Source organism: Carex rostrata, chromosome 2 (assembly GCF_964058835.1).
Source record: "Carex rostrata chromosome 2, lpCarRost1.2, whole genome shotgun sequence".
Taxonomy (NCBI): Eukaryota; Viridiplantae; Streptophyta; class Magnoliopsida; order Poales; family Cyperaceae; genus Carex; species Carex rostrata.
In genome coordinates, this window is record NC_135919.1 from 10,940,246 (window position 1) to 10,957,001 (window position 16,756).

The 16,756-nt window shown below is 35.1% G+C and overlaps 1 protein-coding gene and 1 non-coding gene across 12 annotated transcripts; one reads left to right on the forward strand and one right to left on the reverse strand.

The window, feature by feature from the left end:
* The first annotated feature begins 4,682 nt into the window (after positions 1–4,682).
* Positions 4,683–11,835, forward strand: LOC144574398 (NOT2 / NOT3 / NOT5 family). Of its 11 annotated transcripts, none has more exons than XM_078324370.1 (17): positions 4,752–4,860; positions 4,998–5,086; positions 5,590–5,699; positions 6,082–6,211; positions 6,642–6,808; positions 7,143–7,518; positions 7,820–8,032; positions 8,116–8,217; positions 8,546–8,634; positions 9,050–9,238; positions 9,472–9,897; positions 10,184–10,236; positions 10,335–10,376; positions 10,763–10,907; positions 11,148–11,233; positions 11,354–11,441; positions 11,547–11,835. In XM_078324370.1, exons 3-15 carry the CDS (start codon positions 5,682–5,684, stop codon positions 11,220–11,222), a joined length of 2,025 nt encoding a protein of 674 aa, XP_078180496.1. In that variant the 5' UTR covers positions 4,752–4,860; positions 4,998–5,086; positions 5,590–5,681; the 3' UTR covers positions 11,223–11,233; positions 11,354–11,441; positions 11,547–11,835. The 11 variants fall into 11 exon arrangements, with proteins under 11 accessions (XP_078180539.1, XP_078180526.1, XP_078180549.1 ...); XM_078324407.1 differs by having other exon boundaries at positions 4,753–4,860; positions 6,106–6,211; XM_078324413.1 differs by lacking the exon at positions 4,998–5,086 and having other exon boundaries at positions 4,683–4,860; positions 6,106–6,211; positions 8,549–8,634.
* On the reverse strand, positions 6,134–6,211 carry LOC144550724 (small nucleolar RNA snoR35). The gene has a single exon (XR_013510566.1). It is a non-coding gene; the product is annotated as a small nucleolar RNA snoR35 (small nucleolar RNA).
* Positions 11,836–16,756: the final 4,921 nt, after the last annotated feature.

A 16,756-nucleotide genomic window follows, 5' to 3' on the forward strand; every position in this document is an offset into this window, starting at 1 on the left:
GTAGAAACTAACAATATCTGGACAAATTTGCGGCTTTCACGTAGGAATGAAAATTCGTGCCATGCCCTGATTAGTGACCGAAATTTCTATTAATAAGAAATATATTAAAAAAATATCGAGATTAGAGAATGCTTTTGCGTTTTATCGAGATATAGGGAAACTATTATAGTTTATCACGGCCTCTGGCCGTTATGGCTTATCACAGCCAGAATTAGCGACACTAATCACCGCACTTGAAAAAAAAAATTTAAATCCTGGCTGTGATTATCAATCACGGCCAGAGGCCCATAATTCAAATCCAGCGCAATATCTGACCATGTAGAATGAGATCTGAGTTTTTTGTTTTGTTTTTAATATAGCATGCATGCCTGGCCGTGATTATCAATCACGGTCAGAAAAAAATTTTTAGTTAATTAATAAGTGCGGTGATTAGTATTGCTAATCCTGGCCGTGATAAGCCATAATGGTTTCCCTATATTTCGATAAAACGCAAAAACGTTCTCTAATCTCAATATTTTTTTAATATATTTCCTATTAATAAAAATTTCAGTGATTAGTGATGCTGTGACTTAAGTCACTTGTTGTACTTAAGAGGTGTTACTTTTATCCGAAATCGAATCGAAACTGATAGATTCAATTAATTTAGATAGGATATGGTTTAACAAATATAATCAATTAAATTATAGGTACAATTACAAAATTAATAATTTAATATCTGATTCGAATCTGAACCGGAACCGATATTGTAATAGATAGAATGTGAATTTTGAATTGGCAAGGTTAAAAGAGATTAAATGGAAACAGAGGTCGGGTTGCAGGTGGTTGAAACTGGGTGACAACAATACAAAGTATTTCCATGCCATTGCGAATGCAAAGAAAAATCAAAATTCAATCAGCTACATGGAAGATGAAAATGGCCAGCCGATTCAACAGGATCAGATTCATAATGCATTTCTTCAGCACTTTAAGAGTTCGCTTGGCTCCGTAAGAGAGGTAACCACACCTTTCGATATCTCAGGTAGGGTGGGGCCCAATCTTACAGAACAACTGAAAATGCTGGATGAACCGATCACGCTAGATGAGATTAGACACGCTCTAAACCTCATGCCAAAGGATCGGGCAAGTGGACCCGATGGAATCTCGGTGGAGTTCTATCAGAAATTCTGGGACATCGTAAGAGATGATCTCATGGAACTCATGCAGCAGTTTCATGATTTTAGGAAAAGTGTCAAATGCATGAATAAGGCTCAGATCACACTAATTCCAAAGAAAAGTGTGTCCATACGGGCCACGGACTTCCGACCAATTAGTGTTATCAACACGGCAGCTAAGTTATTCACCAAGATCCTAGCTATTAGACTGCAACCGGTACTCGGTAACCTCGTTGAGAACAACCAAATAGCGTTTGTGCAAGGAAGATCGATGATGGAGTCCTTTGTGGTAGCCAGAGAGTATCTATGTTACTGCACGAGGAGGAAAATACCATCGATATTGTTCAAGGTCGATTTTGAAAAAACATTTGACTCTGTTGATTGGTGTTTCCTAATTAACCTATTAATAGAGCGTGGATTCCCACCAATTTGGACCTCGGCTGTTCTTAATACGCTACAATCTTCGGCATCAACGGTAGGTATCAATGGCTCTTTGTCACCATTCTTTATGCACAAAAGAGGCCTTCGACAGGGCTGCTCTCTCTCACCGATGCTTTTCATCATAGTTGTTGACACCTTAACACGCTTTATGAAGAACTCGGTAATGCTCATGCACCCGGCCATCCATATCTCTCCGCAGCCGATTCAGTTTGCTGATGATACCATCATCATTGCAGAGGCTCATCCAACCACTCTAAAGGTAATAATTCTTATCTTAAAGTTATATGAGAACTTGACGGGTCTCAAGATAAATCATTCGAATAGCTCTTTTGTGCCCATTGCTATACCCGCAAATCTCATACCAAGGGTGGCGGCCATTCTGGCATGCAACCGTTCTTCTCTACCGGCTAGATACTTGGGAATCCCACTCACAGTTGGGAAACCTACGAGAGATCAATATCAAGCACTAATCTTTGCGGTGCAAAACAAGATGGCGGGTTGGAAAGCAAATTTGTTGTCATATGGTGGAAGATTGACCCTAATCAAGGCGGTTATGTCAGCTATGCCTCTTCACTTCATGCAGGTAATGGAATTACCACAGTGGGTGGTAAAGCATATTGACCGCCTAAGGCGCTCGTTCCTTTGGAAAGGTAATGAGATTTGTAGGGGCATAAATTGCTTGGCTAATTGGGAAAGTGTTTGTCTCCTTAGAGAGAATGGGGGCCTGGGAATTATACACATCCCCACACAAAATGGTGCCTTGTTAACAAAGTGGCTGTGGAAATTGGAATATGATACATATAGTTATTGGGCGACAACCGTCATGAAACTATATGGGGTGAGCCGCCTCGACCAGCTACCTCTGCTCACCAATGGATCCTTCTTCATTAAATCACTTGCGGCATTACAACCTTTTTATGGGGCTTCAACAGTCAATGACCCACTGACATCCACTCTAACATGGAGATGGACGGCTACTGCTATCTTCACCACCAAATCGGCATATGCCATGGTACACCGTACCGAGATAATGTGTCCATTTTGGAAGAACATTTGGAAATTCAGAATACCGACGAAGGTCAGAATCTTTGTCTGGCTAGCCATACACAACAAGCTGCTCACTCAACAGGTACTGCACGTGCAAGGTTGCCTGGTCACACAAGGCTGTGCACTCTGCAGGGGAAATTTGCTAGAGGATAGAGATCATTTGTTGTGGCATTGTCCCTATGCTTCTTCCTTCTGGAGAGGCTTACGGGCACATTGCAATCTGGTCATACCAATCAACTCAAACAAGCCGCTACAGTGGATCTGGTGGGACCACAGACACAGACTGGCAGCTCTGGACCGGCAAAGGTGGGACGTGGTTTGGGCGGCGGGAATATGGGCTTTGTGGCGGGAGAGAAATAGAAGAGTATTTTCGCAAAAGGAGAGAACAGTGGCATTCTTAATCAATGAAATGGTACTCGAAATACAACAATGGACTCTCAATTGCTAGCTTTGCGAGACTTAACATAGAAGAGAAAAGTCCAAGAGAAATAGATAGGCTGTTTACTGTTTGGCTGTCAGTGCTCTTTAGTATCTAGAGTGACATAATGTATCATGGGGTAAGCCGGGTACCCCCGGTACAATGTAAATATTTTTCTTATTTATACAATTGTTAGTAGGCTATCAGCCACTAACCTTCAAAAAAAAGATAGAATGTGAAATTGATTTAGTTATTTGATTCATAACTGAATCCGATCTGATACCCGTATAAATACCCAATAAAATGATAATACCATTCTTTATAATTATTTAATATAAAAATATATATTAATAACTAAAAAAAGACTAGCGTAGTATTTTTTTAAGAAACAAATTATAATATATATCATATCTAGATTAATAATTAATTCTTTTTTTTGTTTTAAATCAAATGGGAGTGGCATTCCTTCATTGATTTTAAATCAAATGTTATTTGTTAAAATAAAGCTGGACAATATTTTTGTTTGACGATCTTGACAATATTATACATTATACGAATTGCTCGGAAGTTTTACTATTCATTATACGAGTTGAAATTTATAATGATTTATATTTAACGAATATTTTATGAAATATTAAATATTACTTGAAATTTCATACAAAAGTTATTTATAAAATAACAACATGTCGATGAGTTTTTCTTGTTATTTTGAAAAAAATATAATAAAAAATGTTAAGTTAATATGTTATCATTGATTCCCAAGTTCCCAACCCATAAAATAAAGCTGGACAATATTTTTGTTTGACGATCTTGACAATATTTAAAATAAAAATTTTAATTTAAAATGTGACATTGTAAGTACGATATATATTTATTCATATATTGCGTGGTTGGGTCCGTAATATATAAAAATATTGACGTGGTTCGGTAGATGTTTTACTGTACATTATGTTAATTCAAATTTATAATCAAATAATACTAAAATTGCATGTGAAACAATTATTAGGTTATCTATAGGTTTAATAAACATAACTATAAATTTACTTTTCAATTTTTAATTTTATTTATCTTATAATATCATTATCAAAATTAGCAAAATACTCATTGTCGAATAATCTTTCCTCAATTTTATAATACCATGCAACATCAAGGTTTTCAACTATTACCTATTTCACGGTTAGGCCCATATCTCCTGCCTATTTGGTGTCTGCGACGGTAAACAAATAAACAATTTGAATCATTATAATAAACAAACAAGGTCAATAATGGAATGGATACGGTGTGAAAAAATTTAAAATAAACTTGCAATATTTTGTTTCATATTTCTTGTTTTATTTGTCCATAAAAAACTTGCAATATTTTGTGTAAAATAAACGAGGAATATGTTGATTTACTGCTTTAGATAGAGAGCCTGTAGTTGGGATTTGGGAAGCAGAGAGGACAAAATAGTTCGGAGTCCACTATGGGTAAATGATTTAACAGAGCAGTTCAGACTTTATACAGCGCACAAATCATATACAGCGTTGTTTTAAACCTCGCGGTCGTGATATGCATGAAGTCAAAACTACTCTGTTAAACCTCGCGGTCGTCCAAAGAAAAAAGGCAAAAGAACCCCTAGAGAAACTGAAAATCACAGCCCTAATTCTATAAAAATTTCTTCCCCCTTCACCCATTCCTCCCTTTCTTTCTCCCCCTTCTCTTCCTTTCCTCGTCGCCCCACGAACTGACGAAACCACTAGCGTCTCTTTCCCCCCACTCGATTCGACAGCGACATCTCTCCGATTAGAGCAACGATTCTATCAGGTGTCTTTCTCTTTTTATCCCTTCCTCTCTCTTTCTCTCTCTTCTTCGAGGTTTTGTTCCTGGCGAGCTAGGGTTCGATCCAGAAAGATCTATTCACGAATCAGAATTTAAACATTCTTATCTATGGTACTGTTTAGATCGTTGTTGTCTGGCACTTCTGAGTGGGAATCGTCATTGTTCGAGCTTAGTTTGTTCACCTCGCAAGCTATTTCTGCAGTCTGAAGCAGTACACAGTTTTCTGTGCTCTATAGTACTAAATACACCTGATTTGCTTACTGTGTTGACCTAAATTTGCCATCTCGTGTTACTGAGTGAAGATTATTTATTATGCACTTCTTTATTGTAGTTTATCATTCTATTGGAATTTAGAATTTCTATTTCAGAACTGAGAAAAGCCATAGCTTTTCTTCATTGGTTGCATTATTTTCCCAAGTTACGTGGCTGATGAGAAATCTGAATATTCACTGAAAGTATACAGTGGAAGAACCAGATTTGTGTGCTTCATTGCAGAAAGCGGTGTAGCATTGAATATGTTACTTTCTTGTAGAAGCAGTTTTACGAATGGAACTCAATTTGGAGTCTTTCTTAACCTAAGCATTTTGTGCTGTGCTTCAGTCGGTTTCGTAATAAAAGAGGATTACAGGATTAGTTTATATTAGACTTTGATTATCTTAGTTTTACCATTACAACTCTGAATTTGTTAATTAATTCCTCTCTTTTTTTTTCCAGATTGAGAAGAATTAAGAAGGCATGTTCTCTTGTTGGAGATATTGTGTTTGTCATTGTTAATTTCTGGTTAAGATTTCTTTGTCGTCTACAATATGTCAGGGCTTCTCAATGTACTTTTCCAACTTCTCAGTCAATATTTCTCCTCTAAGTTGCATAGATGTTTGTCATTTTCATGCGTATTTGAACTCTCTTGTCTCCTCTTTTGGTTATTAAAATGAAAAGACAATGGAGAAAAGCGATTCATAACACATGAAGCCAATTCTAATTGGTCAAGGTTTAGAAGTAGTTTCATATTACATTTTTAATTAAAGTGTTTATTTGAACTGAATTCAGTTTAATTACAAATTCAACATCGTTCACAAATCCAGCATCAAGCTTAAAGCATTCCGTTGATAAATTGTTTTAATCTTTGAGAAACATGTCTTCTTTTTAACTTATGAAGTATTTGATGGCCATTTTCGTATGTCTATTCTTTTTAACCACATAAAAAAGCCTAACATGAAGCTGGTTACACAGACAAACCTTAATGGGGCCACTTCCAATATTCCGGATTCAACAGGAAGGCCCTACACTGCATCTTTTTCGGCACAAGCTGCAAATGTTCCTAGCTTCCATCACTCCGGTAAGAAGAATAAGTTATTTTTATCTAAGAAAAATTTACAGAAACACACCTCATGAGCCCACATATTGGTGTGGTGCAACTGTTTACATAGTAAGCTGTAGGCATTTCTGTGTTAATTTTGTAGTTGTGCCCATCTGTTCCGATGCAAAGTGGTTTTCAACAACCTTTTGCTTTTACTCTACCATAAAAATTGTCTGTGAAGCATTTTTGTCCCATTTTTCACAGACAATTTTCTCAATTTTCCGAGAAAGCTGTATTGTGATGTGCATGTCCAGAATTGCCCAACATATTGCCTAAAAAAAAACGTTCCTCAACCTCTTCCTCATCTTCGTCTTCTTTTTCTTCCTTTTGTCCATACCAACCTGGAGATGGTGCTACTAACAATGCAAAACCGTTGACCAGTGTTGTATTTTTTTCTGAAATGTGGAAGGTCTGCATAACATTCATGGAAATTTCAATCTTCCAAATATGGCTGGATCGATGACACCAAGGAATGCGGCAATGAGCGGTATACCAACCTCAGGTGTTCAACAACCTGGTGGAAGCATTTCTACTGGCCGATTCACTTCAAACAATCTTCCCGTTGCCATGTCTCAGGTTAGCAACAAACCTTTAAGACTTTCCCTTTTCTGTTCTATTGGAATCCACCAAAAAAGGTACATTGGATTCGGACTTGCTGAATTTCAAGTGAACGTGCGTTTACGCTGTCAATCTATTTTCATAAAACATCTTTCCTCATTTTGTAATTTCTTATGATGATTTTGACACAACTCATTTACAACCAAAGAAGTAATTTTCCTGTATTTCTTATATCTAAAATTTTTCTGAAACTTTGTCCAAATCATCAACCTTCAGTAAGATTTGCTTTCTGACACATAAAACGAACATTTATTAAGGCGTTATTTATTCCTACCGCCATTATTTCTTCCAGATACCGCATGGGCATACTGGTGGAGTAAACAGAGGAGGCCTAAATATTGGTGCAAACCCTGCTTTCAGCAGCGGGTCAAATGCAATTGGTGGATCAATGCCTGGTATGTCTAACAACATGGGGACTGGAGGCAATAGGAGTAGTGTACCAGGAGGCATGACGGTAAATACAGTACTGGGCAACATGGGCCCGCGTATCAATAGCTCGGTTGGTAATATGGTGGGGACCGGCAGTGCTGGTATGGGAAGAACAATAACATCAGGAGGCGTAAATGTACCTGGCATCACATCTCGCATGAATCTAACTGCTAATGCTGGGAGTGGCAACATTAATGTACAAGGATCAAACCGACTCATGAGTGGTATGCTTCCACAAGGTAATATATTTTGTGGGCTTGCTATATGGATAGACAGTTTTTTTTTTTTTTTTTTTTTTTTTTTTTTTTTTTTTTTTTTAAACCATTGGCATGTACGCAATTAGAATCTAACTCTGATAGATTAAATTTTGGATTGAGTTGATAGCACAAGTAATGGTGCATCCTGATAGTATGCAATACATTCTTTTGCCATTACTGGAGTAAAACATTTAACTATTTGAAATTGCTGTAATTGATTACTGCATCCTCTGTTGAAGATACTGTAACATACTTCACTAAGTTATGCTACAATATTAATTAGGTGGTCCACAGTTGATTGGTATGCTTGGAAGTTCTTATGGCTCATCAGGTGGAACATTATCACAAAACCAAGTACAAGGAGGGAATAATGCTTTAAGTTCAGTTGGAATGCTACACGATGTAAACTCCAGTGATACATCTCCCTTTGACATTAATGATTTTCCTCAGTTGACTGGCCGTCCCAGTTCTGCGGGCGGACCTCAAGGGCAATTTGGTAATTAATTATTTTTTTCAACCTGTACTTTTGGTCCGTCTTTTTTTTTGCAGATTTCAACTTATGCTTGGTAATAATTTTAGGAAATATAAGAAAGCAAGGTGTTGGTGTTAGTTCAATAGTCCAGCAAAACCAAGAGTTTAGCATCCAAAACGAAGATTTTCCTGCTTTACCTGGATATAAAGGTAGTTTTAACTTATTTTTAAAGTAAAATTATGTTTTCTGATTTCTAAATGTTAGTCCAGTATTGTAATGTAACATTTAGAAAGGAGATCTTTGATTAACTTTTCTTGTTGCTCTTTTTTCTTTTGAAATAAGGGCCCCATTAACCCTGGCATTCTTTGGATGCCTCTTGTGGGAATTTAAATACATCTCTTTTAGAGAGGCGAGATCCCTCACTTGTTCTAGAACTGCTTGTGACCTGTGAATGTTCCTCCTGCTCTAATTAGTTTTATGTTTTGTTGTTCTGTTCTATTTTATATTTTCAACTTGAATTTTTTTTTTTCCAAAAAGCAGGAACAAGTGCTGATTATTCCATGGATTTGCATCACAAAGAACAACTTCATGACAACGTGTCGATGATGCAAGCTCAACACTACTCTGTGAGTTTCAACTTCTGTTGTGGGGAAAGGAAAAATGAAAATAAACACAGAAAGCTTTTTTCCTTGCATCGTTTTGATCAGGGCATTTGTTTAGTGCAGAACTCCTTTAATGGATCTACCCTTTTAACATCTCAAATTCTTTGTTTAATTTGGACAAAAATCTGCTTTCTCTATCAACCCTACCAGATCTAATTTGAGGAATTAAGTAGTTTATATTTAGGAGAAATTAAATAAGCAATTAATTCTTATTGTGGAAATTCCAGTGGAAATTTTCAAAAACAAAGATTATGAAATATTTAGAATTTCTTAAACACACAAATAGATTATTTTTGGATGTTCTGTACTAAAGCAATGAAAGGCAAGTAGTATGTTCTTAAAGAAAGGGTGGCAAATGAGGTTCATAATGATTGTGTAGATGCCAAGAACTTCTACTGCTAATTTTAACATGGGAGGGAATTACACGACAACCCGGCAGCAGCACCAACAGGGTGCCAATGCAGTAAGTAATAGTGGCATCTCCTTCACAGCAGCAAACAATCAAGACCTAATTCATATGCATAATTCGGACCTCTTTTCTTCCCAACATGGCACATATCACTCTCAGGTAACAAATTTCTGTTTTGCAAGTTTGAAAATTATGAGTTATGATAATTAGATTGTTAAATGACAAAAATCGCAAAAGTAATTGGCAGATTGAATAATGTACTGGCAAAAGGATCCAATAATTGATCAACAAAACGTGTTGATGAATTATAGGAAATTTTGCCATTGATATGTTGAATGCTGATATTATAATTGTCCATTTATTTTGTATTCTTTTGTTCCTCTCATTTGCAGGTCCAATCTAGTCAAAATATGGGGCTGAGACCACTAAGCAACCCAACTTCATCGATAGGCACCTACGAGCAACTGATACAGCAGTACCAGCAGCCACAGAGCAACCAATCTCCCTTCAGGTTGCAACAGATGTCTTCTGCCATGGGCCAATCATACCGAGACCAGAGTCTGAAATCAATTCAAGGCCCCAGTTCGCCTCAAGATCCGCACTGCTTGCTAGGCCTCTTACCTCTTATAAGGGGGAATGAACCAGATCTCGCAACACTTGCTCTCGGCATAGATCTCACCACTCTGGGTCTGAACCTGAACTCTAATGAAAGTCTTTACAAGAATTTTGGTTCTCCCTGGTCAACTGATACTTCTAAGGGTGACCCTGAGTTTCACATCCCTAGCTGTTATTGTGCCGAACAACCACCTCCTCTTCAAGTAAGCTTTATTATTTTTCCAGTAATTTTAACACTTAGAGAATGCAATTACTTAATTGTGTACCTAAAAGTTAAAAGCAGGATGTTTAGAAAAATGTCAAACTGCTTTTAGCGGTTCAGCCTCTTGAGCAGTTAGTTACCTTTCCCAAATTAATGCTGTTTAGGGTAAATGAAAATTAGTTTTTGTAACACTGAAGGTCATCGGAGTTTCTGAAAATATAATTAACCAATGCACTCTCTTTATGATCTTGATATTTATTCATAGAATTCTGATTTTCTATATGCAGACAATACACTTTACGAAGTTCCAATCAGTGACACTATTTTACATCTTTTATAGGTAACTATTATATGTTGTCAGTTTACCACTGTAGTTATCATTTATGACATATTCCTGTTATTCTAATTTCTTTCCTTTGTTTTCTGTCCCTCTTTCAGCATGCCAAAAGATGAAGCTCAGCTATATGCTGCTAACGAATTGTAAGCATCAGGGCATCATCTCTATTTTACTCTTTGTTAATTAGACTGAACACTCCTTGTAAGGTACCCATGGCCTCCGACAGACACAAACACACACATTTACTCAATGGATAATGTACCTTACAGGCTTTGTACTGTAGTCATATGTTCAATTCTTCTCATATTTCCCAAAGTATTGCAGATTTGCTGTCCTGGCCTGTATACAACATTCTGCTGGTACACAGCAGTAATAGACCTGACGGATTTTGTGTTAACAAATGTTGCTTGTTAGTAGGCCTGTGTCAATCGGTTGTTGCTTTGTTTAAAAAAAGCTGTAAAGTGTTTTCTTCTTCAAGAAAGTATAAGTGTTTTTGCTATAATTTATTTGTTACATTGTTTTTTTTCAGGTACAACAGAGGGTGGTTTTACCACAGGGATTTGCGAGCCTGGCTGACAAGAGTACCAAATGTGGAGCCGGTTGTGAAGACCCAACTGTTTGAAAGGGGTTCCTACTTTTGTTTTGATCCAACTATTTGGGATACTATTCGCAAGGTTTGCCAGAAATTTTTAAGTATACCTTCAAATATTACTACAATCCTGGGAATGCAAAATTGTAGTGGGATGTGATTTGAAAGCTTTGCTGGCACAAATAAGGAATAAAGAGGAATATCTAATCCTGAGCTGGAACAATGGAATTTAGCCTGGATCTCAAATTTTCTTTTCTCTGCTACCATATATTGTCACTGTATACCTTTGTTTCTTTATACAATTAAGTTGATGGTTACTATGCAGGAAAGTTTTGTCCTTCAATATGAGTGCATTGAGAAGAGACCTGTTCTTCAGTCTACTATTGTATCTGTTAGATAAGCAAGCATTAGGTCAGGACTTTTGCATTTATTTTCCTTTCTATCTTTTAAGAAGTGCCCTGAAGGTCAGGTTCTTTCAGTAAATATTTTGTATTTTAGTGTTTTTGCTAATACTTTTTTGTTCTTTTAAAGGATGTCTGTCAGTTGTAGAACTTTTTTTGATTGAATTGGAATTTAACATGCCTTGCATCGATGGGGAGTGCCAAGCTGTTAGCTTCAGGTTTTCACTTCAGCTTTTGGATGGTGTTACTTTTCGTAGATAATGAACTTTCATGAAGTAAGAACACAACATTGAACTTACGATAGCTATTGCTTTCTGGTGCAGAATGGGTGAGCTAGGTAAACGCCTAAAGCAAGCTCTTGAAGAAGCCAACAAAGCATCATTGGCCTTGGTATTTTCCAGTAAATAGAGTGGATAGAATTCTCAACTTTGTTGGGTGTAATGGGTAGTAGAAGAGCCTAGTAGTGTCTTTTGTAACTTTTTCTTCTCAGCAGCTCCCGAGTTGGAGGACTTGTACATCATAGCTTCCTTTTTGTGGTTATAACTAGTGATGTTAACAATTGAGTTTTATTCTCTCTCATCTGAAATGGAAAATGCCTTTTATTGTTTAAAATCCATCTGACCCTGAGAGAATCCTTGGGAAACAAGTCATTCTGGGTACCCCTTCAATTTCGCCAACACCTAAAATTTAGTTCATAATGCCTCAATAATTCAGATAGGCTTGCCAAATCTGGAATGCTCTTTGTGCTGCTGATGTTTCTCTTTCTGTTGCTATTCTTTTACTTTGTATACATCTTTTAAGATTGGGCAGTGCATGCAATTGTGTTTGGTTATTATGGTAACAGAAATACAGAAAAGTGTAAGTCTTGCTATGAAAAGAAGCGCCACGAAGGAAAGATTAGAAGTCTATTGTTGAAGTTGTCTATTATAATCAGAATTATATAACGGATTTGGTGCTTCTCTCTAATCTGCAAGCAACCGGAATGTCACTATGTTATCCTCTGTGACGAAAAAGTGCATTGTATCACCTTCATCAAAATGAAGAACAAGTATTACATTTTGCTGCTTAAAATCACCTCGCCTGAAACTCAAAATTTGAAGATTGAAAATAATCTATAAGTCGAGTAGAACTAGGGTGCTCTTAAGCTCACCAAAGTGTTTGGTGAGCTTGACTCTAAAATCCATCAAATCGATTTCAAATGACGAATCCGAACCGTTGAAATCCGTCTACCTTACGTGTGATGCGTCTACATGTGAAATTTTTAAACATTCGAATTAATTTAGTATAAAGTCAAGCGGTCAAAAAACGTTAAAAAAATGAATGCACTAAAATTAATTTATTAACCTTCTAATTTTGACCAATTTACTTTATACTAAACTAATTTGAATGTTTAAAAATTTCACATGTAGACGCATCACACGTAAAGTAGGCGGGTTTCAACGGTTCGGATTCATCATTTGAAATCGATTTGATGGATTTTAGAGTCAAGCTCACCAAACACTTTGGTGAGCTTAAGAGCACCCTAGTTCTACTCCTATTAGTCTCTTATCTGATTACGATTACAGGTGGAGGAGGATCTCAATTTAGGATTGTCAAGCATTTTGAAGTTAAGTGTTATATGGTCATTATAGTTCTTTACTAATATTAAATCATGTTTCTAATACATATAAAATCCTCAAGTTATGATGGACATATATATAAATTCTCACCTTTGTATCCATTATTGTTTTGTTCAGACCTCTATCTAGTCTAAAAAATTTATATTTTAAAATTAAATATATATTAAAGAGAGGAAGAACATAGAAGAACAAATTGTAATTTGTATGACGTTTAATAATCTCTGGGTCAACGCCCAATCAAAGCTCTGAAACGCCCAAAGCCATTCGGATATATATTTGCTTCGATTTGGGTTACTGGGTTTCAGTTTGCAGGGTGAAATTAGAAACTTTATATTAAGGTGGAAATGTAAGATGTATAATATAATTTTTGAAACTTGAACTTAAATCTTTACATTTACAAAGTAAAATTTTATTACTATACTACAAGCATATAATTTATTAATTTTATAAGAAAGCAAAATTTTAGTATTTGACTATAGACCGTCCCTGTCAGTTTGGAGTTCATACCATGTGCAGTACTCTATCATTTAGAATGAAATTTGCCTTATTCTTTTTAATCTGCCACAAACTTTAATTTTAAAGCAAATCTCTGTAATTCAAATGTTTCATGCCTTTCATGTTGTTGATGTTCTTATAATTTTTATAAAATAAATACAAAATCATTATTTATGGACTATTAAAAAAACATACATATCTAAAAAAATAGAATAATTATTTTAGTACCCGCGCTACAGTATCCGCACTTAGAGAAATAATGTATTATTGTCCCCACTAATTATATAGTCTCAATAAATTATTATTCTAAAATTCTAGCAACATCATTTCTCTATAGTCCCCACTAATTATATAATTTTTCTTTTACAATCCCCACACTTGTTCTCACGTCAACATTTCTCTAACAAAAATAGTTGACTTCATAGGAATAAATACTTCAATGCATAGATATAAATACTTCCAGTACTTAGATAATAATACTTTCATTGTCATATGTAAAAAATACTTAGATATTATAGCTACCGTGCTACGAAACCAATGCTCGACTCAACCTTTTAAATATGATTTAAATTTTATTCGGAGTCGCCACCCGTAATGCAACGGGAAATACACAATCTAATTTATTTTATGCCCATGGATAAGCTAGGTTCGTGTCTTGGTTATGAATGTGGAAGGTGTTAGGCACCACACTCACCCGATCAATTGGTCTCTACTAATTCTAGCTTTCAAAAATTTATTTCAACGATAATGTATATTACAAAATGAGATAAGCAAGCTTGACAAACAACAATAAAAAGAAGGAAGAAAGAAGAAAAAAACAGAAATAAAGCAACTAAGAGAGAATCAAAAAAATTTCAAGCCACAATGGTCTTCATTCTCGTTATTAGCACGTCATGATAATTTCTTCGATGGCTTGGATGGATGGTTTTAGTACTTTGAGAACTTGGTTAATGGAATAACAGAACAAGGATGTCACTCATGATTTTTGAGGGTCATTATGTTAGGGTTTCATGAAGACATTTGTGGAAAAACTATTTTTCTTCCTTGCTGTTTTTTTTTCTGTGAGCTGAATTATGGACGTTTTGCTCTCTTTTTGTGTTTTGGATGCTCTAACCAACCATGAAGATGAAGTGAAGATGTAAAGGGCTATTTATAGGTGGAGTTGGAAGTCATTTGAAGCTTAAAATCATGCTTAATCTGCTGCAAGAAGCCATGCCCCACAGCTGATCCTGTTTTGAACAGATTTGACTAGAATTAGAAAAAGGCTGTGAAAACACTGAAATATAATGATTATAATGTAGGAGCAAAATCCAAACAATGTATACAGGTACTTAGCTGGTTTTTCTTAATTTTAATGGCCATTTTACACACTTTAATCACGTTTTTTACCAAGAACAAGTGGAAAGTACAGCAGCTGGAATCCTGCTGTTCATTTCAGAGATTTGTACTTATTTTAGGTGATTTTCAAGAAGATAAAAAGCTGAAAAGTTGCTGCAAAGATATGACCATACTATATATTTTTAATATACATAAATTTGCTAATTATATTGTCCTTAATATCATTTTTCCACTGCTCAATTTGGTGCTGGAATTTTGCTGCTGCTGAATTTTTTTCCTTTGCTGGTTTTTTTTTCTTTTCTTATGTATGGAATAAAATCAGAAAATTGTTCTTGAGATTTGCAAATAGAGGTAGATAATTTAGGATTTTATTATTTGAGATCTCATGTAGATAATTTTTATATAAAGTAAGAAGTTTGTTTTGGTCTTAAGTTGGATGATTACAAGCTGATATTCATTGTACTGATATATACTTGAGATGTTTGGAGTGGATCATCTAGCTTGCAGTAGCAGGGGTATCCAAAGGATACCCACAAAGTTGATTGGCATACTTTTAAAACGTTACACGAGTTCAAATAAATATAAACCACCTACTTTAGCAAGTTTTTATTACACGTATGGTTTCCATTATATTTAACTAGTATGTTATGTATAGGTTCGTTGATAATGGCACAAAGCTAATAATAACACAAATAACTAAGCACTAAATGAGCACCATATATATTTTATATGCTTCAATACGATGTTTGTCATGATTTACTAAGAATAGTGGATCCCCAGCTTCTTTCACTCGAAAATCATTTTGTTTAAACGAAAAGAGAGATGTTTTATGCTAATAAATATGAGTACATTAATTTATTATTTTTTCTAAGATGCAGAAAAAAATTCAAGCACACACTGACGGGAACACACACAAAATTCAGACGCGAGTCGACACCGGTTTGAAAAGAAATTAGATGCAAGAATCTTGTTGTAGTTTTTTCCTTTCTTCTTTTTTTTTTTTTAATTATTATTGATTATAAAATAACTAACATGCTGAATTTTAGAGGAAAATATCTCAGATACTACAAGAATTAATAGCATATCCTTGCTAATTAAATTGTCACGATACCTGATTCAAAGTAGCAAATTATGAGGTAATCGAAGTACATATCTAGGATAAAATAAGGTTGCACCTTTGATTATAGATAAACAGGAATAACATATTTGAGTCTCACATGCACACATATATATTTATGATGATATCATATATATTTAGGTGTTGTGATTTGCAACAAATTGGCCAGTATGTAGCTTTTATCTTCTAAGAATTCTCCATAAAAGTCAACAAATATATTCCTTTTTAAGATTAACTTAATTAATATCTAAGAACAATGTCATGTGGAATAGGCAAAAATCTTGCTGATATGTCAAGTATAAGTTGGTCTTTTGATTTGAAATGACATAAGGAGCTAGAATATAGCTGAAAAGGGATGTACAAGTTGTTCTTTGGCTGGTTTGTCCACTTGCAAATGTGAAATTATCCTATATTTTATAAGCACAACTTGCCATATAATAACTAAATCCATTCATGAGACTTCTTTGAATTTGTCGAGCTTTAAGACATGGTATAATCATGCATGAAGCTTCATGAAATATATTTTTCTGAATTTTTGTGACATCATAAAATATATTTGCTAATTCTAGAACACTAAAAAATGACTTGTACGTTGAATATTAAGAAGTTTCAATATGGAAATAATAATATGTCTATAATATTGTAATATCTTCCCAACTAAAGCGTGAATTCTAAGAGCTTGCATATTTATAAAATTATTCTGGTGGTTCAAAATTTTTTACTGAAAATAATATTGATAGGATCAAACTATGCATATTCTTTTTGAAAGATGTATATGTGATTAAAATCCAATATAGCTAGATATCAAGAAGAACTGCAATCCAGCATATAGTTTTATATGGCTATCATAATTAAAACATGGTTCGTGTAACACATTGATGGTATGACTATTTCCTTTGAAACTCAGCTGCCTAAGGTTGAGTTGAGTTCAATCATCATCCTAACCATCAATTGTATTTCATGT

What these genes read in the sequence shown, in the direction of transcription:
- LOC144574398 (XM_078324379.1), top strand. An exon ending in CGGACCTCAAGGGCAATTTG is followed by an intron (nt 8,033 to 8,115) that starts GTAATTAATTAT and finishes TAATAATTTTAG; the next exon opens with GAAATATAAGAAAGCAAGGT. An exon ending in ATGGCACATATCACTCTCAG is followed by an intron (nt 9,239 to 9,471) that starts GTAACAAATTTC and finishes TCTCATTTGCAG; the next exon opens with GTCCAATCTAGTCAAAATAT.